The 24,767-nt window shown below is 43.9% G+C and overlaps 5 protein-coding genes and 1 pseudogene across 8 annotated transcripts; 1 reads left to right on the plus strand and 5 right to left on the minus strand.

The window, feature by feature from the left end:
- Positions 1-269: 269 nt before the first annotated feature.
- LOC117902339 (MTRF1L release factor glutamine methyltransferase) lies at positions 270-1,627 on the minus strand. The gene is made up of 3 exons (XM_034813638.1): positions 1,303-1,627; positions 718-1,238; positions 270-652 (listed from the first exon to the last, which is right to left on the minus strand). The coding sequence occupies exons 1-3, from the start codon at positions 1,567-1,569 to the stop codon at positions 412-414; spliced, it is 1,029 nt and encodes a 342-aa protein (XP_034669529.1). The 5' UTR covers positions 1,570-1,627; the 3' UTR covers positions 270-411.
- A 1,651-nt stretch (positions 1,628-3,278) lies between these two features.
- LOC117902340 lies at positions 3,279-5,183 on the minus strand. 2 transcript variants are annotated; one of them, XR_004649391.1, is made up of 5 exons: positions 5,007-5,183; positions 4,535-4,943; positions 4,303-4,466; positions 4,000-4,247; positions 3,279-3,941 (listed from the first exon to the last, which is right to left on the minus strand). XR_004649391.1 is itself a non-coding variant. In XM_034813639.1 (4 exons), exons 3-4 carry the CDS (start codon positions 4,152-4,154, stop codon positions 3,335-3,337), a joined length of 762 nt encoding a protein of 253 aa, XP_034669530.1. In that variant the 5' UTR covers positions 4,155-4,247; positions 4,303-4,466; positions 4,535-5,183; the 3' UTR covers positions 3,279-3,334. The 2 variants fall into 2 exon arrangements, 1 of the variants encoding a protein (XP_034669530.1); XM_034813639.1 differs by having other exon boundaries at positions 4,535-5,183.
- Positions 5,184-9,480: 4,297 nt separating this feature from the next.
- Positions 9,481-14,740, minus strand: LOC117902334 (UDP-N-acetylhexosamine pyrophosphorylase). Of its 3 annotated transcripts, none has more exons than XM_034813629.1 (3): positions 14,473-14,737; positions 12,749-13,138; positions 9,584-10,818 (listed from the first exon to the last, which is right to left on the minus strand). In XM_034813629.1, exons 1-3 carry the CDS (start codon positions 14,534-14,536, stop codon positions 9,704-9,706), a joined length of 1,569 nt encoding a protein of 522 aa, XP_034669520.1. In that variant the 5' UTR covers positions 14,537-14,737; the 3' UTR covers positions 9,584-9,703. The 3 variants fall into 3 exon arrangements, with proteins under 3 accessions (XP_034669522.1, XP_034669520.1, XP_034669521.1); XM_034813630.1 differs by lacking the exon at positions 14,473-14,737 and adding an exon at positions 13,202-13,356; XM_034813631.1 differs by lacking the exon at positions 12,749-13,138 and having other exon boundaries at positions 9,481-10,818; positions 14,473-14,740.
- A 249-nt stretch (positions 14,741-14,989) lies between these two features.
- On the minus strand, positions 14,990-17,127 carry LOC117902336 (transmembrane protein 115). The gene is made up of 3 exons (XM_034813635.1): positions 16,312-17,127; positions 15,887-16,243; positions 14,990-15,816 (listed from the first exon to the last, which is right to left on the minus strand). The coding sequence occupies exons 1-3, from the start codon at positions 16,833-16,835 to the stop codon at positions 15,321-15,323; spliced, it is 1,377 nt and encodes a 458-aa protein (XP_034669526.1). The 5' UTR covers positions 16,836-17,127; the 3' UTR covers positions 14,990-15,320.
- Positions 17,128-22,014: 4,887 nt separating this feature from the next.
- Positions 22,015-22,606, plus strand: LOC117901032. Its single transcript, XM_034811633.1, has 2 exons — positions 22,015-22,161; positions 22,224-22,606. The coding sequence occupies exons 1-2, from the start codon at positions 22,074-22,076 to the stop codon at positions 22,604-22,606; spliced, it is 471 nt and encodes a 156-aa protein (XP_034667524.1). The 5' UTR covers positions 22,015-22,073.
- Positions 22,607-23,043: 437 nt separating this feature from the next.
- LOC117901041 lies at positions 23,044-24,470 on the minus strand (annotated as a pseudogene).
- Between the last annotated feature and the right edge of the window lie 297 nt (positions 24,471-24,767).

Here is a 24,767-nt window from a genome sequence, read left to right on the forward strand (position 1 = left end):
GCGAGTACGCACCGAGCGATTATAAGACGAGCAAACCCGAACGCCGACCCGACGGCACCTCCTTATATAGTTTCTTCATGGCCACGCCACTTGTTGCTGCGCGTCCGTTCCCCATAAACAATCAAAAAGCTTTCTCTCGCCACGATTGTGCTTAAAGCTGCATCAGCTTTGAGTGGGGGCACAATTGAAAAGATCGTTGCAAGATTACAGTGCATCACATATTGAATATATAAATACATATATATACCATACGTTTAAGCCTCGGCGTGGGCAGCTTACAGGTTGAGTGAATATAAATCAAATCACAGCTAAAGGCTTAGGCATAGACTAATTGTAATTGCATTAATTATTTCATAAACAGGTCACTAGCAAAGGCCAAGCCGTGTTCTATCCAATGTCCAGAACCGTACTCTAGACCTTCTCAATTTGGACAAATCTCTCGCGCTTATACTGATCGTAATAGCTGCCCACAAAGTTGAGGCGACCCTCGTACTTGAGATGCATTATCGTTTTGACCAGCGGCGGATGCTCGTTGCCCAGCTCCAGCCAAAGTTTGCCGCCGGAATGCAAGTGGCGGCAGGCGAGATCAAAGACCAGACGAGCCACCCTCAAACCATCTGAGCCACCATCCAAGGCATTGAGGTTCTCATACCTAAACAAAAGGGAGTGGAAACCATAGAGTTTTACCATCATCCGTAAGCTGAGACTTTTACTTACACCACCACTTCGGGATGTAGAAACTGAAACTCTTCCGTCTTCACGTAGGGCGGATTTGAGATGATCAAATCGTACTTTTTGTCCTGGAGCTGCTCTGGCAAGTACTGGTCCTCCTCCATGGTGTGATTGTGCACCTGGAAACGCTTCTGAAGACCCAACAGCTTGGCATTCTCCGCGGCCAGCACTGTGGCAGCCTGGCTTCGTTCAATGGCCGTGGCCTCCACCTGGGGCAGTGCGTGCAGCATGGACAGAGACATGGCGCCCGAGCCACAGCCCACCTCCAGCATATTCACATGCTTCACATCCTTATAGTTCACAATGACCAGGCGCACAAACTCCTCCGTCTCGGGCCGTGGAATGAATACAGAGGGCGCTGTCTTTAAGGTAATGTCCATGAAATCCCATTCGCCGATGATGTGCTGCAGCGGCATGCGGGCACAGCGGGCCTCCAGAAACCGCTCAAACTCTGCCAGTTGTTTCGGATCGAACTGCAGCTGGGAAAAGTTGTCAGGGACGGTGTTCTGGAGGGGCATAAGTGAGGTTAATTTTTGACAACAAATGTCACTTCTCTGACTGATTCTTTACAAATTTACGCTTCAGCACATGCGACACAATGCATTTCAAATTGAATTCGGTGTCATGGACGCCAGCGTCCTCCAGCTTCTGCACCCATCCCTCCACGGCCTTTGTTACGGCAACAAATGGTTTAGCGGGATAATTTGTTACACATCCACTGGTGCTGCTGCGGTTGCTGCTGCTGGTGCCACTGCTTCTGGTGCTTGTGGCATAATTATATTGCGTGAGTGCGCGCGAGGTCAGGTGGCGCACTGACCGTGTCAAGTTCTTAAACATAATTTAGATTTTATTATCTAATTTTTATCAACAAAATTTTGACCACTGCCACTCAGTGTTGCCAACTCTTCGGGTCATAAAAAAGCTAAACTAGCCTTTGAAAGCAAGAAATAGCCAGACAATTTTGATGGAACCTAAAAAAACGCTAAAGTATTGAAACGTTATTTTAGCAGCAGAATCTCGCAAATTAGAACCAGTTTGGGCTTGGGGTGATTCTAATTTCTGAAAAGTTATCATTTCTGGACATTTGTTTCGCATAGAATTTGATATATACTTACATATAATTAATTTATAATAGAACTGTATAGAATTTCAATCATAAACATTTTATTTTCCTTAAAATTAATATTTTAGTCTTTAATTTGACCTTCTTCAGTCATGAACTGACAGCTGACATACATTTGAAAAAGCGTATCAAACGTTTACATGCCGTGAATAGCTCGGGGACTCAAAAAAGTATTTTGACTTCAACCGAAATGACAAAGCTGTGTGGGCAAAACAAAAAATCTTCCAGAAATTAGAATCACACGTTCTAATTTCAGAGCCAATGCATTCAAAAGGCTCTTCGCCAGGCAGTACTCAGATCGACAAAAAAACAGGCCGAAAAAATCTAGAAAGTCAGAAGATAGTATTTTGTGGTATCGATAGTATTTGTGTGGTATTGATAGTTTTGTGTGGTATTCGTGTGGTATGTTGCTAGCAGCTCGACATTTAAATGTTTGTTTTAATTTCCATGAGGTACCTAGAAAGTAACTGTAACTGATAACATTACACAAATGATACAAATATCATCAATTGGAGAGAAAGAAGGCCAAACCCAACAGACTGCTAGGCGACTTAACTGACGACAGCAAAATTAAATTAATAAAGGAGGTGGGAAAAAAACGAAATTATCTGGAACCTGAGCCACAAGCAACATTTCGATGCGAATGCCATAAAATGCGCTTGGGAGTTTGTGGCAGCTGAGATGAATAGAGATAGTAAGTACAATTGTAATTCATTTTAATTATTTTTTTGTTCATTTGTATAATTTTCAGTTGAGACGTGCAGAAATGGATGGAAGTCTCTGAGGGACAGCTACCGGTACCATGTCAAGAGAGTCGCCAATAGTGGAACTGCTGGAGGAGTTCCCTTTAAAGGTCCAGTTGCGAGTGATAGCATTGATTGGAGATTCGCTCCACACATGGAGCTCCTACCCGACCTTTCCTCTCAAAGACGGTAAGTACTATATACATATACTTCCTATACTTGACACTCCCTCAAACCTTTCCACAGAACGTTCTCCTCGTCAAGCTAGTTCGCCCCCGACACTCCGGTTCAACTCTATACCGAAATCGTTGACACGGATGAAAGCAGCTGGATCGATAGTGAGAAAGGCTTGGAGAGGGAGTTGAGCGACTTAAGTGGCAATGCACACATGTATGTAGAATGCCTAATATGATTTGTATTTTTATCTAAACTATTGTTCACAGGAGACGAACAAGAAGAAAAAAGAGAACAGCGCCTTTGTCACTGGACATGGCGTGGGAATTCTGGAAAAGCTTGCCAATAATGAGGAGCCTGCACAGATAAGGCCTGCCTTTTTGAACTGGGAAACGTACTTGGTGACACTGACAGTGGAGGAAGCCAAGAGAGTGGAACAAAAAAATGACCACCGCATTATTTCAAGAGATCGCAGCCATACAAATGGAGAAAGATAGAGAAGAGAATATATAGATTTATTATGCAATTTTTATTTGTTGAATTATTTTGAACGCCAGCTGCTTCATTTTGCCAAGACACATGCTGGGCTGTTAAAAAACAGTTTTAAGTTGTTTCTAATGGCCTTGCAATAGTCCTGAGGGCGACCGCGGCAACAGGGGTGGAGATCGGTCAATACAGTGTGAGTCTGTATGAACGAATCTGGATTTATGTTATACGTATTGGGACTCGTGCGCATTAAGAAGTTGTGCAACGAACAGCAAGCAGCAACAACTTTTTGAGACTTATCGGGTCGGCTTAATAGAGTCCGTTGCACACCCATCCACCTGGCGCAAAGAATGCCGAACGCATTCTCAATACAACGTCTAGCCCGGCTCAATCTATAATTGAAAATGCGTTCGTCCACAGCCAGGTGTCGGGATCCAAAAGGCTTCATAATCCGTTTAGCCAGCGGGAATGCATCGTCCCCTACAATGAAGTACGCGGTTCTCTCTCCGTTTATCATATTGTCTTCGGGAAATTGCACCGTTTCCGACAAAAGCGCTTTTCCAAACGAACAATTTGAAAAGGCATTCATGTCTCCCTCACTTCCATACGCTCCAACATCTATGTATATCGGTGAACCTATACTTGGCGTCGCAGATCGCCATGAGCACAATCGAGTGGAAGCCCTGTATATGAAGGGAGGAATTTACATTACATGTATTACAAAAAAGATAAGCGACATACTTTGTAATTATAAAAGCAGTTCCCGCTATTTGGTGGTGCTTTTGTCGCATCATGCTTTCCGTCAACCGCTCCAAAGCAGTTGGGAAAGTTCCACTCTTCTTCGAACCCCTTCGCCTACTGCAGAATGTCTTCTGCGTTCCATTTGGGAAATTCATTTAACAGAGCAATGCATAGCAACTCCAAAATGTTGTTTGCTAATACGATATGCGCTGCAAACGTGGCGCTGCAAGTCACCGGAAGCAAGAAATCTAATAAAACAAATGGTTTACTAACTATAAATGCATGGATATATAAAATATTGACTCTAGAACAATGGCCAACTTGGCATGTATTGGTATTGCGTCTGGGCGAGTGTTCCGTTTGGGGACCAAGTACTGCTCCACCAATCCAAAAAGGGTGCAGAAGTTCTTCTCAGACACATGAAAATTCTCATGGAAAACCGATGGCCTTTGCGTCATATTTTCAAACTACGGAATGTTCAAAGGGTATTGTTAGATGTGTTTGCATACATATTTATATGATTAAGTAAACTCACGTCCATATAGAATCGAGTCTTCTTATTTCTTTCCTTCAGATATTGGTTTACCCAATGTTGTCGGCGCATTCTACGTTGATTTTCCTCCTCTTGCGCTATTAAAAGAGCCACACATCCTACTATAAGTATTTTCTTGCTTCGATTCATTTCTTATTCACTGTTTTATTAACTTATTTGAACGCCAGAAAACCGTCTGGGCTTTTAACAAAATGTTTTAAGTTTTTTTCCTGTTGAATAGGAAGGGTGCTTGGAGTCGCAGTTTTACAACTTTTCAACGGGCGCACATATTCCTTGGCACGGCCTTGCTGCTCCACCAATCAAAGAAGTCTGCAGATGTTATTCCCAGCCATATGCAAATTCTCTGTCATATTTTAAAACTGCGGAATACTTATGCAAAGGGTATCGTTTCCTGGGTTTATATAAATGAACACATATTATATGATTTATAATACTCAAATGTACAGACAACGACCGTCCTGGATTCTTTCCTGCAGATATGGGCATAATCAAAGTTGTCTTCGCTTATTTCGCTGATTGTCCTCCTCCTCCGATCATGCAAGAGCCGCCAATCTCACTTAGATAGTCTCCTGCATGGATCCATTTTGCATTCATTGTTTTATTAACCTTTTATTCAATTTTCACACATTTTCAAAAAGGTAAACAAAACAACACAGCTGCCTGAGAAGTGTAACCGTACGGAATGCGGTTTTCACCTCTGGTCACACTCTGCTGCTGGCAAAGTACATTTTGCACGGATTTTTTAGAGGTAGCGCTTTTTTTCTTCAGATAACTAATTACCTTAGAAGTGGTTCTAGTGATCTTAGACATTCTATAAAGCTGATAAATGCATCTATAATGTATCCCCAAACACTTTGTCGTTTTAATTAACCGATGGAAAAATATTAATCTTTGAAATGCAAAAATGTTGATTTTTGTGAGGTTTTTTTTACGAAATTTTTACTTCAAATCCTCTGGAAAAGTGGAAAAATATTATATATTGTGTCCTCTATTTTTATACCCGGTACTCGAAGAGTAAATAGGGTATATTGTATTTGTGCGAATAACGGTTATATATAACGCACAGAAGGAAACGTTTCCGACCCCATAAAGTATATACATACATATATTCTTGATCAGCATCAATAGCCGAGTCTATGTCTGTCTGTCCGTCTGTCCGTCCTGATAAGCGCCTAGTACTCAGAGACTATAAGAGCTAGAGCCACCAAATTTTGCATCCAGACTTCTGTATGCTCACACTGTTACAAGTGTATTTCAAAAATGAGCCACGCCCCCTTTCGCCTCCGCAAAAGAGCGAAAACCCCCCAAATCTACAATTTTGAAGTTAGCAGAAAACTAAAAACGCCATTCCGTAGGGAATGACCATATCTATCAGATCACCAAATCATTATTATAGCCACAATGAAGAAATTAATTTGCAGTGGCCTAACCCACCCCGTCCCGCAGCTTATAGCAGCACACTCTGCTTCGCGCAGTTTATGGCCTCTGCCCCTACACGTCTCTGCCGCTGAAGCGTCTCACACGTCCCTTCTCGTTTTGTGATAAAAATAAGCAATCAATTAACAATCAATCAATTTTAAGGTATCCCAATTTGGTGATCTGATAGATATGGTCATTCCCTACGGAATGGCATTTTTAGTTTTCTGTTATCTTCAAAATTGTAGGGAGGTTTGCGCCCTTTGCGGGGTGGGGAAGGATCGTGGCTCATTTTTGAAATACACTGGTTTCAGTGTGAGCATACAGCAGTCTGGTGCCAAAATTTGGTGGCTCTAGCTCTTATAGTCTCTGAGAACTAGCCGACAAACAAGACGGACAGACGGACAGACAGACATGGCTCAATCGACTCGGCTATTGATGCTGATCAAGAATATATGTATGTATATACTTTATGGGGTCGGAAACGTTTCCTTCTATGCGTTACATACAACCGTTATCCGCACAAATACAATATACCCTATTTACTCTTCGAGTACCGGGTATAATCAAGAAAACCTTTGAAAAGGTTTGTCTGGACGTTGATATGCAATGACTGCACCATCAAGTGGCCCATTCGACACCAAGCCAAAGCCTGTTACGCGCGGAACCCAGCAGAACGCAGCCCTCCTCCCGCCCAACCGACCGAGGGGCGCTGCCGCATGACGCGCGGCGCGATTAACCGAACCGGTCGGGAGCATGCAGGAAAGATAGATGTTAGGCTAATATTCGAGGAAATTTAGAACTAAACACAACTAAACTAGAGCAACTATAGCTAAGCAAGCAAAATTATCAAAGTCAAAAATTAAATTAACTACGGGAGAGGTAGGCTAGTATAAGAGATTTAAGAAGAGGAAGGGAGTGAGTCGAGGATATAATGTGATAGAGAGAATTATAATCCGAGCATAACACTCTAAAGGGCTCTTGAAAGGCATAATTCGATTTACACATTGGAAGGAACAAAGGAATATAGTTTCTAGTGGGTCTAATGGGAATCGTAAAGTTTACGCGGCTCAACAAGTCAGGGCTGTCTACATCCCCCTTGATCAAGTTGTGCATAAAAATTACACCAAGCATTTTTCTACGACTAACTAAGGATGGAAGATTTATTAAAAGAAGTCTACTACGGTAGGATGGCAGTCTCATAGTTGATCCCAGTTGAGGCCCCGTAGGGCAAATAATAAAAAGTTTTGCTGTACTGATACTGACCATACACATGAGCCGTATTCTAAAATCGGACGAACAAGCGAGATATAGAGAGTCTTCGTTATATAGGGGTCATCAAATTCCTTTGACCACCTCTTTATAAACCCAAGCACACCCATGGCTTTATTCACCATGGTAGAAATATGTTCAGAAAACTTTAACTTGGGGTCTAGTTTAACACCAAGATCATCAACTAATGTAAGTCTCTCAAGAGAACTACCGCAGAGGGTGTAAGGAGCCAGTAAGGGGCTGGAGCGATGAAAAGTCATTACTTTGCGCTTCGAGGCATTAAGGTGTAACATATTTGCACAACACCATGACTGAAAGCTATTGAGATCAGATTGCAAGCGAGAGTGAAATGAGATGTCCTTATACTGGACACAGAGCTTAACATCATCCGCATACATAAGTATTCGAGAATTTGTTAAGACAGAAGGCAGGTCATTAATAAAGAGTGTGAAAAGTAAGGGGCCTAAATGGCTACTCTGTGGTACTCCAGAAGTAACCATGACAGGTAAAGATAAGGAGTTTTTGAAAAGGACCCTTTGAGACCTCGAACACAGGTAGCTAGAAATCCATCTCAACAGATTGGGCGGAAACCCTAGAAGGTCGAGCTTTTGTGCAAGAAGAGAGTGGTTTACAGAATCGAATGCCTTACTGAAGTCAGTGTAAATAACATCCGTCTGCAAGTTACCTTGGAATCCTTTAATGACAAAGGAGGTGAACTCTAAAAGATTAGTGGTTGTTGATCGTCGCCGTATAAATCAGTGCTGAGCTGGAGATATAAGTGATTTGCAAAGATGTTGCAAGTGCGGAGTTAAAATTTTCTCGAACATTTTAGAAATAGCGGATAACTTAGATATACCTCTATAGTTTTTAGCGTCAGACTTGCTACCTTTCTTATGGAGAGGAATTATAAAGGATTCCTTCCAGATGGGGGGAAAGCTAGAAGAATGGATGGAAAGATTGAATAATTTAAGCAAAGGTCCGCACAGAGACTCGGCACAGTACCTGAGTACACAGCCGGGAACTCCGTCAGGGCCCGGTGAAAATACCGGCTTAACTAATTTAAGTTCATGAAGTAAGGAGCCTTCATTTAACATAGGGCAAAAAATGCCATTCGACCTCGGTAAACTATATGGATACATAGTGTCTGGATAGCTTTCCTGGGAATAGGTGGTTTGGAAAAATTGTGCAAAAAGATCGGCGATTGCCTGATCATTGTTTGCCGACATATTCAAAAATGATAGCAAGGATGGATGTGCGGACGTTCTACGCTTACTGTTTACAAAGCTGTAGAACTGTTTAGGGTCCTGTGAAAAACGTATCCTGCATCGAAGTAGGTAGTTCCTATAGCATTGAGCATTAAGAACAGTGAAATTTGACCGAGCTATAAAGTAATTAGAAAGAGAAGAGGGAGAACCAACTTCTTGAGATTTTTTAAATAGTCTTGATTTTAGGTTCTTTAGACTGGATAACTCTTTGGTGAACCAAGGAGGTTTCGCAGATCTAGTCGGACATGAGAGTGGGACACACGTGTCAAAAATTGTGTCAAGTACATTGTAAAAAATGTTTGTGCCTTCAATGACGCCAGTGTACGAGTACAGAGCGGACCAATCAAAATCCCTAATTAAGTTATTGAGCTTCGTAAACTCGGCTTTACGAAAGCAGCGGACGCGTTCAGATAGCCTACCCGCACGATCCGATACAGTAGGTCCAATATCTACCGACACTTCGAAAGTAGGATGATAGCAGTCTTCAGGAATAGTGAGCTCGTGTTAACAACGCTAAGGTCGGATCCGAGACAAAGCACAGATCAAGCAATCGACCCAAGGAGTTTTTCACATGGTTGACTTGAGAAAGGGATAGGTCTAATAAGCCATCAATAAAATCATGTCGTGACATGGGCACAAGGTTATTTGACTCGTTAACCGAAGACCAAAGGAAAAAGGAATTTTCCTTGCAATTGTTTCCACGCTTCATCTTCCAAAACTGATAAAACTCTTGGATTGCGCTTGTCAAGTGTAATATTTATTTACTCTATGATCAAATAAACCATTTAAAAGCCTTGTAAATAGTTCGACACTTGTGCATGCACATGGGATTGGTCTAGGTGCTTTTCCCATCCGTTTACTCTTCCTATCTTGATTGATTTCGAGTGAAATGTAAAAAAACGGTGCCATATTTTACCCATACTTATCAGTTTTGTTTGTTTGTTTATTTTACAACATATTAAAATATTCATACCATTATATGTGTATTGTATATATTCACACTACGATTGCACAATGTTGTATAAAGAAAAAAGAAGAAAAACAAGAAGGGAAAATTAAGCAACAACATTTTTACAAGTTTCCTTTAAGTACTGAAAGTTTATGGAATTTCATTCAACATTCATGTTTAAACACACACGAAAATAAGGAAGAACGAAAAAAGAATCATCCTCAGTCTATATAGCGATGCTGCGCAGAGTCAGAGATGTCCATGCAGGGGATCGCGTGTGTCCCGCAGATAGACGGGACTGGTGAACGATTTGCCCTCGACCTGCGAGGCGAGATTCTCCCCGGCGTACGTGATAAACGGTGAGATCTCACAGATATCACCGTGCACAATGCCGCCGGCGGTTTCAATATACTTCTTGTGCAGGCGATGCAGATCCGAGCGGGCGGTGCTTGGGCAGTCCTTGCCGGCCACATCGGCATTCTTCAGAGCGCTAAACTCCTCGTCACGCAGCACTTCCATGGCCACAAACTTCTGGGCAAACTCGAACACATCGAACACAAACTTTTCGATCTTGATGCCATTAGGCTTGTCGGGAGTCAGCCGCTTGCCGGCATTGTCTACAAAGGGGATCTTCTTCTTGGCCACATGCAACTTCAGCTCCTGCTCGAACTTGCTGCCGATATCCTGCAGGAAGCTAGAGCTGAAAAAGTGATTGCAAATGTTGCCCGCACTGAAGGTCAGACGTCCGTCTGAATTTCGCATCTCTGCTGTCTTGGCGGAGATCTCGCTATACTCCACCACCTGGTATTTACCATCGACAATCGCTACCACGCCCACGGGCTCATTGGGCGCCGCCTTCTCTACCACCTTGGCGGCGCAATCGGCCTTCTCGTGCACACAGTAGCCAATAAAGACGGGATCGGCCACCTTGATCAGTATATTGTCCACACTGTGGGCATGCAAGTAGAGCACGCCTCGCTTCTGCATATCCTCCAGTATGCCCTGCCGCCTCATGGCCCTGTAGATGCCACCGTTGCCGTCCGGCGCACGCGCCACTCGATGCTTCTCGTCCAGTATGATGCGTCCATCGTATTCGAAGCACGGCAGTGAGCCCTGCTCGAACAGCAGCACATCCTCCGGCTTCAAGCCGAAGAAGTTATTGGCCACAAAATAGTCGTAGGTCGGCTGAACAGTGTGCTCCGAGGTCATGATGTACCAGGTGATGTTTCCACGCTTCTCATTTGCCTCCTGTGCCAGCTCCTCCAGCTTAAGAATGCGCTCGGCTTGGATTCGGAACAGAGATTTCCTCGACTGCAGTCCCACATCGTACATGCCCTTGGGATGATCGAAGCCAAGTCGTGTGCCTGCAAAGGGGAAGCACAGAAAACTCTTTAGATTTAAATTCGATATTTAAAATCCATCAATCAGCCAATAACAAGAAGTGCAACCATATTCGGTTTCCAACCCTTGTTGGCCTTAAAAACATGTTTTTTTATATATGTATGTGTATATTTATATTGGTTTTTTTGGGCTTTACGCTTTGTTTGTACGCCCATTTAAACATTTTAAGCGGCTCCGCTACCCAGAAGGTCAGCCGCAGTACCGGTTTTTAATTATCAGTTGAATCAGTTGTGATATACATATGCAATTTATTGGCTGGCAAACCAACTGACGCCATGAACTCCACACTCCCTCTGGAGTGCCTAGTTTCTAGCCAGGGGAATGGCAGGCAACATTATTTTTACTCGTACGACTAGTACCGTTGGGAGTTGTCTACGTGCATTAAATACTACTATGCAGAACAACCCTGCCCCCTGCCACAGCCTGACTTTTATCTCTTTCAAGTCAATTACGTGATTCGACTGCACCTGTCTGGGTTAGGGCTGCGGCTGGCTGCGGCCTGCTTTTTGATTCGTTTGGTTGAGGGGAGTGAACACTCGAAACGTGAAAAGGAAATGTCAAATGCCGCCAACATTTTAATATGGCGCTTGAAACAGAAGTTCCAGTAAGAAAAATGTAGTGGCTTCATGATAGTACTTAAGGGACACTGAGTAACTACTCAGATTCAGCTGTTATTTAGTAAGTGGACATTGACATTAATGGAGTAACTAAGCCCTCCAAAATCCATCTCAAGATACAAAGGAATACTGAATGGATTGCATTTTCACCCAATATTCTCTGTTATTCGACTCAACCATTCTATATGAATTCCAGCCGCTATTGCTTCATTGTAGCTTCAAATTGTGGCTGTTGCTCTGTGTGTTTCACATAAAAAAACGAGAAAGGACGTGTGAGACGCTTCTTACGCGTCACAACTTTTATACCCGGTACTCAGTGGTACATCTGTAACATAGTGGTTTTTTCAAATTTTACATTTTTCATTTTTTCTACATATGACATCTACATCTACATCACTTCTCATGCCTACACGCTCGCCACTCTCCCCAAGAGCCGCACACTGAACGAAGCAGAGTGTGAATGAGCAGCTTTTTTTAATTTTTGCACATTCTCTCATTCCACTCTCTGCTTTTTTCAGTGTGCGGCTCTAGTGGAGGGGGGTGAGCTAAATAAGCGTGTTGGCGTGAGAAGTGAGGTAGATGTAGATGACATATATAGAAAAAATGTTAAATGTAAAATTAGAAAAAATCCACTAAGGTACACATGAGGTACTAAGGTACTGAGTACCGGATATACAAGTTTTGAAGCGTAAGAAGCGTCTCACACGTCCCTTCTCGTTTGAGTTTACATTTTTTTTATTGCACATCAAGGCAGAAATGTGAGTGGAATGGAGTGGTGCGTGGGTGGTTTTGGGTCTGTTTGATATCAGATGTAAACAAATAAAACATAAACTCGAGAGACAGCACAAATATACATTACTTTGCAGAGCGATTTTCATTCAAAATTCATAAAAGTTCAGAGGATCTGATGTCCCTGAGTTTTGAGATATTTTTAGAGTTTTGGGAGGAGTTTTTAAACAAGAAAATAACAAACTTGGGACTGTCTACAAAAACAAAATTACTTAAATTGCCCTGGAAAAGTTATATTTTAAATATTTGCAACATTCTATTTAATGTTTCCCAGGAAAATTAATAGGAAACATTTCAGCAAATAATTTTGATGAGGATTAAATACAATATAGGCGACTTTAAACATGAAAGCATTAACTATAATTTGAGACCAAGAAACAAAGAAAAAACCTACTCCTTTGGCTAATCATTTGTGCTAATTAAACACAAGTGTTTTTTGTTGTTTGTTTGGATTGGCTTTTCCCCCCGCTGTGTGACCTTCACTTACCTTGTCCACCTGCCATAAGCAGCACAGCGACATGTCCATTGCTGATCTGACGCAGTCCCTCATCCCGATAGGCGTGCAGCTGCTCCTTGGGTGTGCGCGCAATGGATATCACCTTGCCCTCGGGCATCGGCTGCAGGCGATCGTCCAGCTTGATGCCATTCTCGTTCATGGAGACGGTGGCCCGATCGAAATACTGTTTGATCTCATCCAGATTCAATTCCTCGATGTCACGCACCAGATCGGCGCGTTCGTCTGGTGTTAGCTCGTGCCAAAACTTCAGCAGATGCTCCTGGTGCACCTGGGCGAGTCGCGTCTGCAGCGACAGGTAATCCGTCATGGTTGGTGTTTCTATTACTGGTGTGGCGTTTCTTGTGTTGGCACCAAAGCTGCCTGCGGGTGGAGATGGTTGTTGATTTAGCTAATGCAGTAGCAGTAGTACACACGTTTATGTACTTTTCTATCCAACTGTTGTCTCTCTGCCCCCGCTCGCGTGAGTGCGGTGAGTGTGTGGTGGAGTGATAATATGGCGAGAATGCGATACAAAACTGTCGGAGCCGTCAGTGGTACCAGAGACGTTTCGTTTCAATCTGGTTACGGGGTTGGTTGGTTGTAGTTTATTTAACTTTTATTTTTTGGGCTTCGCAGCAGCTTTGCGAACCGTTAAACGTGGTAGCCAACGCGCAACTGACAGCCAAGCGATCGCCCTCAGTGGTTTTTCTTGCTCACAAGTGGAGCTGCCCCAACGCCGTCTCAACCGCTGCGCCGTGTCTCCCTCTCCCTCTCCGTGTTTGTCTTTCTGTCTTTGTCGCTGTCTTTGAATGGCATGCGCGCATGTGTCTTGGTTTTGGTTTTGTCTTGGAATGTGCGAGTGTTTGTGTCTCTGTTTTGACGTACTTTGCAGGCGCATATTTACATGGCTATGTTTATTACAGTTGTTGATGCTACCCTGTAATAGTACGTCCTCCAAAGAGTCGATAAGTGGATATTTCTTTCCAAAATTAGTTGGAAGCGCCACTTCTGCAATCAAGTGGCCTAGGTGAGGTGCAAATCTTTTTGCTCAAGTCTTCTTGCATACGCTGCATACGCTGTTGCAAATGCAAAAACCAAACGGCCCTGAGAGCGAACTGCGTGGCTGAAGTGAAAGTAAGAGGTGGCCCCGGGCTCTGCTCTGTATCCATTTAATGGCAACAAGGAAACGACTGAAACTTAAGGGCAGTAGTTCCCGATAAACAAGTTACGACTGGAGGGGAGGCAGGGGCAAAAACTAGTTGAATAGGTTAGTCGGTAAGTTGTTGGAAAGGTTATGGATCTGGCATTTAAATAATAAGCCAAGAATTGAGTACGACATTTATATGCGGAATGTTTTCAATCTGCTCGGCCGGTTTGTTGGGTTTTTGTTTTGCCACGAAGCCAAAGAGTCAGAGAGATCCAAGGCATATAAAGCAGCAGGCAAGGCAGAGCAGCTTTTAGCGTCTCTGGACTGCCCTGCCCTTGCATCTAATGTACTTTGGGGGGCTGCTCCAGCTGCTCAAATACACACTTGGCCATAAAAAACAGCAAAAACACCACACACTCAAAACAAAACGGAAAGAAACGATGATAACAGAATTTTGTTTTCCGTTGCTGTTAGTCGATCCTCTTATCGCGGACATTGGGCCTTGCCGTTTCGTTTTATCACTATCAACAGATTCTTCGTTTTTGTTTTTTATTGCCTTTCGACTCACCATTGCGATGGCGCCGCACATTAGTCTGCTGGTGTTGCAGCAAATTGTAACTGTGGCGACCCATTTCTTTGGGTTGGGCTGTGGGAGACACTTGACACAGAAGAAAAACACCCTATATTATGTGGGAGGCACTTGCACCTGTACTTGCACTTGGACATGCACTGCTCTATACCAATTGGCTTGCTTTCCACTGGGCTCTCCCTATGCCATCATTTTGTAGGCCATGCACGCAAGCTGACTTATTTAAAAGCTAACTCAATAAATTAAATTAAATACAATGCAAATTGGAGGCCCCAACCAGTGTGACCGTTTTATCGATACCACCTGACCCTCGGAAATATACCTTATCATTTTCAAAATATACCAATACCAAACCGAGATACCAAATAAAACCGGTACACTAAGAACGAATAAATATATTAGTTTTCAAAATAAAATTTAAATAAATTAGTTCGTTTTTGAAAAAATTGTAAAATGCACGTTAAGCTCAATTAAATTTAGTTCGAATGGAAGAAACTTGTTTGTTTTAAATATATTTACAATTATTAACTAAATAAAGCATCGTTTTCAATTACATGTAAGAACTACAACAGAATTTATGCATCTAGTTATGCTCAAAGGTTAGCCTGGAAGGGTCCTCTCTCTAATATTTCGCGGTTCTTAGGAGCATGGAGCTCGGGTGTGCGCGCAGCAAGCAAGCGTCTAATCTAAAGGAATCTACAGATCTACGAACGGTAATTACAAGAGTGCGAAAGGGCGGGAAACGTACTTGATGCAGAATCATACAAAACATGGGCGTAAATCATTGATTAGATCATTCTTTTAAATTTCAAAAAATTAATTTATATTCAAAACGAAGCCGATGATGACGTCGTCGGTACGTCATCCAAAGTGATTAGCGTGGCGGTGGCTGTTCCACCAGCTGTAGGTGCAGCAACAGCGGCCTCGATGCCACCATCTTTAGGTGGCGGTGGCGGCATTGGTATTGCAATGTTACTCATGGTGCTAATCATACGCGGCTCGGCCCGCGACGTTGTGATGGGTAACTGCGTGGAATTGCTGCTGGGCTTGAGAAAATCGGGCTGCGGTGCCTGTGCCGGTCCGGGACCATGACTATGACCAGCAGCTCCACTATGACTATGAATGTGTCCAGCTTCATGGCTGTGGGTGTATCCAGCTCCGTGGCTGTGAGCGCTGTGATGCTTCTGCTGCTGATGATGCTGGTGGTGATGGTGATGCTGCTGCTGCAGCTGCGGCTGCACGGGATACGACTTGGGCAGCTGGGCATGCCGCGTGGAATCGGTGGCCTTTAAACGCTCACTCAACGCCTTCAAAGCAATTTGACTGCAAATTGGACAATACGCGAATTTAGAAAAACATTTCCAAGTTATCAGAATTGCAAAATTTCACTTACCGCCTGCGCTCAATATCATGCGGATCCGCACCCGGCATTTGCACTGAGATCGACGTCAGGCTGGCCGTTGATATCGTGCGCAGTGGCGTAGGCGTTTTGACCACGCCCGCCCGCAAACAGCAGTTGTAAATGGGATTTACCAAAACGCTGATAAACGGCTGCGAAACACTCGGAAAGAAGCTAACAAATGTGAAGCTCTCAGAACTGTCGCCACGTCCGTTCGGATGATGCTGATAAAAGCGCAAGTAGATCCAGGAGACCAGCGAACCGGAGGCAAACATGGCCGGATATGTGCCATCCAGCAGGCCAATAGCCCACGAAATGATTGCCATAATGAGCACAGTGAGTGGAACGTTCCTTTTGGGAGGGGAGAAAAAGGGAGAAACATTCAATCAGCATACAATCATGTCATGTGGACTACTCACCTATTGGTTAGACGTCCGTAGCGGGTCTTGAAGATCAAATGATCTGGCATTATTTGCCGCACGGCCACACAAATTCCAGCCACATAGCCAGCCAGGCCATGGATGTGCACATCGAACAGAATGGTTGGATTCTTGGTAACCATATAGTAGAACAAATAGTAGATGGTCGTAAGCAATGAGACGCCGAAATTGCTCAGCGCAAAGAATTTGAACATCTCCAACTGGCCCCAGAGCGGCTCAAGCATCTTTCCACACAGTCCGACAGTGACGACATCAACGGCCACTTCCCACCAGTGCAACTCGATGAAGCAAAAGGTGAATGCCGTCCATATCCAAAACTTTCCATTGGGCAATATGTAGCCCGGTGTGACGCTCAACAGAAGGATTGCCTGCTCCGAGAAGGAGAGCAGATAGCCGAACGTGGTAACCACACAGATGAGCGTTATCACCGGCGAGGTGTTGTGCAGCAGGGCGTTCAACTGTTGCCATATATAGGGCCAGTTTCGTGCGAGTGGAGCTGACATGGCAACTCGAACACGAACACCAAACTGTGCTGGGCTGTGCTGTGCTGTGTGGCTGAAGTGTCTGATGATTTTTCTGCCTGTGTGAATTTCAATTGTTGTCTGCCTCTTTTGCTATTAAGCCTGCTCCATGAGAATCCCGTTGCTGGCGTAGGTTAAATGCGTATCGAGTGTCGCCTGCGTCGCTATTCCAGACGCTCTTCTGGCCTCCAATATGCACAAATTTTTGTTTTATTTACGATTTTGTTTCACTTTATTTCTCATTGTTGCACCAGTGTGGCCAGTCACTAAACTACTCAGAATGCCTGCAGTGTTGAAGAGTATTGTTGGTAAAATAAAGCCAAAATGGCTACATATTTTTATAAAATATGTCTGAAAAATATTAAAGATCATTCTTTCCAGCTTAAAATAAACTTACATAATTTTGTGTGCACACTTTTACGATGATCCGCCGAATCGTGGAAAACTGTTACAGCTGCAATAAAAAGATAGTCTGAAAAATGGCTACACTGCGCGAAAACAAAAGCCGATTTAGCAACACTGTTTACGTTTGTTCAAGGTCGTACAACTCTCTATGGTTCAATTAATTATATTATATTAATATATATATGTATATTTTATATATATATTATTTATATACTCAAACACGTGTATGTGCGGTATACAGCACTCACAATTTCGAAAAATTTGATTGGCTGAAAGTTGAAAGTCGACGCGTAAAAAGTCGGAAAAAGTATTAAAAGTATTTATTTTCGGTATAGAATTTCAAAGTACTTGGCGGGAAGTAAATAATAACAGGAAGTAAATATTAAGGTCTTCAAGCACTAAGCAAACAACACATAGAGACTGCAAACTTAGATAAAACTGGCTGCCTAATCAGTATAGTGGATCGGCTCCCATTGGCTTCGGCTCTTGGTGAGAGAGCCTTCGGCTGAGAGAATTTGGCGTTGGCTCTCTTGAACATTGAACCCAAAGCGACTCTCGCAAAAACAAAGTTTTGTTTCCTCTTGAAGTCTGCTTCGCAATTTCATGTGTGCGGTGACACATATGTACATATGTACATACATACATGATGGCAATGCGTGTATCCATTCTCGACTTCAATTTTTAGCGTTTGAGCAGACGTTTGGCATTTTTCTGTTGTTCTGAGATCACATACCCTTTCTTTCAAACTTGCGACCTTATGAAGCAGCTTGCCCCAAATAAAAATAAATTGATTTTGAGTATCCCCTCTATGCTCATATATTTCTTAAGTACATTTAGGACGAAAGGGATAAACGGTTATAAACATCTAAATATGTATACATATAACAACAATTGACTTGGCGTTGCAAATATTTTCCATTAGAGTATTCAGCGTACACTGTGTGAAAAAACATAGATAGACACACACGAGACTGCGAAAGCGAGTCATGGCAGCTGTGCCGAAAAAGAATTTATTTGTTTATCTTTTCAAGTCGCTTTCGCAGTCTCGTGTGTGTCTATCTATGTTTATTCACACAGTGTACGCTGAATACTCTAATGGAAAATATTTGCAACGCCAAGTCAATTGTTGTTATATGTATACATATTTAGATGTTTATAACCGTTTATCCCTTTCGTCCTAAATGTACTTAAGAAATATATGAGCATAGAGGGGATACTCAAAATCAATTTATTTTTATTTGGGGCAAGCTGCTTCATAAGGTCGCAAGTTTGAAAGAAAGGGTATGTGATCTCAGAACAACAGAAAAATGCCAAACGTCTGCTCAAACGCTAAAAATTGAAGTCGAGAATGGATACACGCATTGCCATCATGTATGTATGTACATATGTACATATGTGTCACCGCACACATGAAATTGCGAAGCAGACTTCAAGAGGAAACAAAACTTTGTTTTTGCGAGAGTCGCTTTGGGTTCAATGTTCAAGAGAGCCAACGCCAAATTCTCTCAGCCGAAGGCTCTCTCACCAAGAGCCGAAGCCAATGGGAGCCGATCCACTATACTGATTAGGCAGCCAGTTTTATCTAAGTTTGCAGTCTCTATGTGTTGTTTGCTTAGTGCTTCAAGGCAATGTTCTGTGCACTGCTGCGCAATCTTCGAATCCCTGAGGGAGTTGATAAATCTTTCGAAGTAATTTTGTATTACAGGTTGTTCGTCATGTTCTGATCAGAGAGAGTTGGTGTTGGTGTTTTTCCTGCTGTGGTGTTTTAGGCGGCGGGCGTGGAACATGCCACTGTCCACTGGCCATTGACGGGTCCGGCGGTATCGGTGGGATCAACGGAGATATTGTTATTGCATGTTCGGTTATAACAGAATGTATACGCATAACCACCTGAGTTTAGCCTGCCTATTGATTGGCACAGAAAATTATGTAACGAAACGTCGACCACAAACTACTATATTACATGTCAGTTTTGCAAGGCTTCTGGTAGAATTTCCAAACTGAATCGAGTTTCTACCTACATTTTCTTGTATAAATAGCGGACCAGAATAGTATTCAGTATTCAGTTTTCGAATAGCGACATGGATCTGAGGACATCTTCCTTGATCTGGACATTTGATCGGGACATCAACCGGACTTACAAGCAAGTTAGGCTTGGCTTTTGCGCAGAGACTACAAAACAAAGGTCAGGACATCAAAAATGCCCGGAAGCATGTTTGACAAACACTCGCCTGGTGCCTCTATGCAAGGACAAACGGCTGTGCTGTGTGTATTATGGAATTAGTATTAGATAACTAAATAAAATTCAATTTTAAAATTATTTTTAAATTTAATTATTATTTTCCCTCTCAATTGTATTGCTTTAAATCAAGTACGTATTGTCTTGAAGATCTTAATATTTAAGATTCTTCCTATTTCCAGCCAATAATAAATAAATAAATAAAATCCCGAAATAAATACTCAAAAATAAATACTTTTAATACTTTTTCCGACTTTTTACGCGTTTTCAACTTTCGACCAATCAAAATTCTCGAAAAATCAAAAGTGCTGGATTCTGGCGCACTAACTATAATAGATAGCCAGCTTCATATAAGCGAAACGTCACCGCTAAATGTGCGTCTTGGAGTCCCGACTACAAGTGTTAGTGCGTGTAGAACACGCATCTAGAAGCCCAAGCTACTTGGGTATTAGTGCGTGTAGAGCGCGCAGCTAGAAGCTACATTTGTATAAGTGCGTGTAGCCAACGATTTTGTAGCGCTCCAAACCGGTTTTGTCTTCATTCACACGGACACTGCAAGCAATGTATGTGTTGGTGCGTTGACTTGCTGAACTGCGATGGAACGAAAATTCGTTTTGATGATTTGATTTTGTTTTCGGGGCTTGGCGTATGAACCTGACCTGCCGCAACATGTGCAGAATGAGGGGTGGGGGTTGGTGGCCAGACCCTTGGGGGTTGGAAAAAATAAATATACCAATAAAAGTTGTTATTGTATTTGAATGCTGTAATTGTTTTAAATGCAGATTTTATACTGCTTTATTCAAAATTGTATGCATATTATGGAAACGCCGTCGCTTCTCGACTTCGTTGCTGCCGTATTATCAACATTGTTACCAAATCCATATTTTACAGACAAATCGTTTCAGATACATATAAACCAAGGCTCGGCACGGCCCTATCCCATGGGTGCGGGACAAGGCGCTGCTGCTGCGCTGCCCTCACGTACAAGCGTATTACAGTGATTCGTACCAATACCAATGTTCCGTTTTGCGTGCGTCTTCACAGACAAACGCAAAAACGGCTCGTTAATTGTATGGGTGCCGAGCCCTGATATAAACACATATATATGTATATATGCATATAAATGTGTATAAACATATGTACAGTAAGACCACATATTATTCGTACACCGTCATCACCCAAGTTAGAACCCCTATAACTTGGCGTACGGTCAACGTAAACAGAAAAAGTTAATTTTATATCAAAGATCAATTTATCTACTATATGTTTATGAAAAAAGTTTTTAATTTTCTTCTGTGGTATCCTTATAAAAATTAACTTAAGCAAAAAAGTACTTTTATTTCGCACATAAATTATTCGTACAGCCGTCCGATCCTTTAAGTAATATTAAAATATTAAAGGTAACATGTACAATGAAAATTTTTGTTTGCTATATTTAGTCTTTATGATGACTAAAAGCACCAGAAACAATCTTTCCCCCAAGGTATTGGTGCCCCATGAATTAATATTGACCCCCTTCACAAGCCGTACCGGTTGCAATAGCTCCCTCGATACAATTTTGGGCTTCCGTATTCTTTTTTACAAATTTTGCCACGCAGGCTTCATGGAACATAAGTCTACTAACCGTAGTGAAATTTTCAACTAGTTGCAGTTTTAAATGAGCCAGATTTGATCCAAAAACGATAAATTTTTGTGTAATTTTTTTGGCTGGGTCATGTTTGACTTCGAATTATTACCAAATGGAATGACACAAGGATGCCAATTGTTACTCAAAATATAGTTTAATACACCCTTTTTCATATTTCATATAAATAAGACCACTCGTAAAGCTCCCGTTATCAAACAACACAGGTAAAACACTTGGCACCCTCCGACGACCCATACGATTTTTCTCAAGATATGTTAAATTTATTTTCCGGAAGACTTTTGGAGAGACCCAAAAGACCCACGATCTCTCGGCCCTCAGAGATGCAAGCGCTAGAGAGAGATAGCAAATGTTTTACGTTCTGCTGGTCGTTCTCGAATGAGAAGGCACTGTGGGGAATCCGTTACCTAGTAGTAATTCTACCATGGTTTAGTGTATATTAGTTAGAGATGGACATGGGCTGCAATTTATCGACTCGTGCCTACACCAAAATCAAAATTTCCAATACATATTCCGATATGTGGTTTATGTTTATGAGTTACTCCAAAAAGTTATTAGAAAGTCATACAAAATCGCACATACATATGTAAAACGCATTTTTTGGATGAATGGCACCATCGTCTCCATTAATCTTCCTTGTATATAAAATGGGATCCCGTTGGTAATTAATAGTTCCGTGCCGGTTCGTGCCCAATATCTCTAGGTGGTAAACCAGCAAAAGCATAACGGACTATCAACCGATACATACAGCAAACATATATTTATCTCGCTCACACTGCCTGCCCCATATGGCAGCCGTTCCTAATTTTTACATGCAAGGACACACCAACGCATGGTCTTTGTCAAAAATTGAAGTCGAAGTAAACATCTCCACTTCTTGCCTGTCGTTTTTCGTGAAGGTTGACTTTTTCAATAATCTGCACTTATACAAATGGAAGTGGAGAAAGAGCAAGAAGTCGGGGATCTGCGCGTACTGCTCCAGTCATGGAATGTCGCCGATCTGCTCCCACGCTTGGAAGGTGAGAAATTTAGAGAAATTGAGAGCAGAATAACGACTTAAACGTTTTTTTCCGACTCACAGAGCGGGCCATCGGCATAAACGAACTGCACATGATGAAACCACATCACTTGCCTGAGCTGCTGGAGAACGTTGGCTTGGGAGAGCGCATTCGCTTCGAGCATCACCTGGAGCGCTGGCGCCATGGGCTAAACTGGCCCCTCCAAAGCGTGCAGGAGCAGAAACACTGCCACGGTTGTCGTTGCGCGACTGACTACGCTGTGGACACTGCCCAGTCCGATGATTCATTGGCTAACTCAAACGCCGAAACCGTGCAGCCCAACATTGAGCCTGACTCAGTGGCAAATGAAGTAAAGAAGGATGAGAAGAACGATGAGGACCAGAAGCCGGAAGCGCTTACAGTGCTGGGCATTCTAGAGGCCGGCGGCGGCTGTTCATCCGGCTGATTTCCGACCACTACTTAGAAAATGGTCAGCGATTGTCGCTGCCGTTCAGCTACCAACTGGAGGAGGAGATACTGCGCCTCTTTCCCAAGGAAGAGTTGCAGCATTACCGCACCACACTCCGTGGCAGGATCTATGTGCGCTTCACAAACATGAAGGGCAACAAGAGAGTCAGCCCTGCCCCAACCCGTCTAATGCCAAAGCTGATCGATCGCTCGTGTGCCAGGGCGACCGAACACCAAGCCGGAATTGTGAGATTATTAAAATCTTTATTCATTGCGGAAATGAACAATATTTTTGTAGAATATTGTGTATGGTTAAGGCCAAGGATTACCGCGGAGTATTCGTAATTTTAAACTCTAATGAACATCTTTCAGTTGGCATCCTCCTGCTGCTCCTCCTCCGCCGCTTGCTCTTCTTCCCTGGTGTCCTCGGCTGCCTCATTTTGTGTTTGCTGCTCGACCGGGAATGGAACGCAAGGAACGCAGTCGCTGCACCATATCCTCGAGCGTTTTAGGTGCAACGTTTGCTGATTCCTTGCCCGAGGAACGCTTCTTGGCCGCATCGTCCTGGCGTGAGGCGGCGCACAGGTGAGCCTGTGGTGTGCTCCTCGGCGGCTTCTTGGGAATGGCGCCCGTGGCCGCCGCCTGCTGCTGTATGGCCTGCTGTGTGGCGGTTGTGGTCGGTGACGTAGCAGGCGGCACCCTCGGCTTCATCTGCAATTCGCGTGATGGCTATGTTCTTCACGGAGCTGGTGGACGCAGACGCTCGGCGCGATTCAGAGACACTCGTTCGATGTCCTCCAGTCGTAGTTCCACAGTCTGCGAGATTTCTGCAGACGTGATGGGCTGCTCCTGCTGCTGCTGTCGCTCGTGGAGCGTGTACAGTTTGTTGGCCAGACCCTCGCTTCGCTCCGAGTTCTTTGAGAGCTGAGCGAGCAGCTGCTGACTCTCCCGTAGGCCTCCTCGTCGGCGGTCAGCGGGGATGCAGTCTCCTCCGTTTTGGTCTCCTCGGTCTCCGCAGTCTCCACCGTGTTGCTCTCGAAGCTGGCATCGCGACTGGGTGCGCGTCTGATGCGATCTAGAGACTTATTCAGGTAATGCCCGCGATCCGTGGTACGCCTGATGCGTGACATCAGCTGACGCGACTCCTCCTCCAGGCGGCCCAGTCGCTCCGATCGCTTTCTCGTGTACTCCTCTTCGCGCGGCGTAAGGCTGCCCGTGGTCGGTGCAGAGCTGGCACGCGTCATCCGCTCCAGCCGCTTGTTGTTGATGAACTCGTCGAGGGGCACTGCATGCTGGGCGGGCGAGACCTCGTCCTGGAAGCGGCACAACTGCACCTCGAGACGTTCGCGATTGTTGGAGGTCTTCAGCACCTGCTGTATGAGCGATTTGCACTGCTCCTCCAGCTTCTGGATGCGACTGGCCGTGCCCGAAGTGGATGCCTCCTCCGCCTGACTGCGCTGTCTGCTGCGCGAGCTGTGCGGGGTCTTGGGTATGGCTCCGCGTGAGTCCTCAGCTCCCACGTCCAGCTCGTCCTCGTCGTTCTCCATGGTCTCTCCACGCCAGCCGCAGGTGGGCGGTGCACTGTTCCAGCGCAGAACAATCTCCTCGCCCTCTTCCTCCGCAGAGCCAGAGGCCAGCGCTGCGGCCGCCTGACGTCCCGGCGAGGTGCTCTGCATGCGCTTAATCTTTCGCGTGTGCTCGAACTGATCCCTCAAGTGCTTTCTGCGGCAATTGCCGGAAGTAGAAGGCGGCGTGACAGCCTCAACCACAGGCTCTGCTGCGGCCTGCTCCTCTGCCCTGCCGGAGTCCCGCTCCTCATCCGACTGCGGTCCCGAGTCGCTGTAGCCGCTCTCCGCCGAGTAATTTTAGTGCCTTGCTTGGGCATCAAATTTGATTTGAAATCTCGATTTGCCGATGGGAGTCGGAGGAAAATGTGCAAGTGTTAATGTGTGTGTACATGTGCAAGGCAGCCGCCTTGCCAGCAAACATGTCTCCATGTCCCGTGCCGTCAAAACTTCGTTCTTGTTCACACCGTGACTCTGAATACTCTAATGGGAAATATTAGCATCGCAAAGTCGATTGCCGTAATTCATTATTTGTATACATATTCAGATGTTTATATCCGTTACCCCTTTCATCCTAAATTATATAAAGCATAT

The sequence above is a fragment of the Drosophila subobscura genome, chromosome U (assembly GCF_008121235.1).
Source record: "Drosophila subobscura isolate 14011-0131.10 chromosome U, UCBerk_Dsub_1.0, whole genome shotgun sequence".
Lineage (NCBI taxonomy): Eukaryota > Metazoa > Arthropoda > Insecta > Diptera > Drosophilidae > Drosophila > Drosophila subobscura.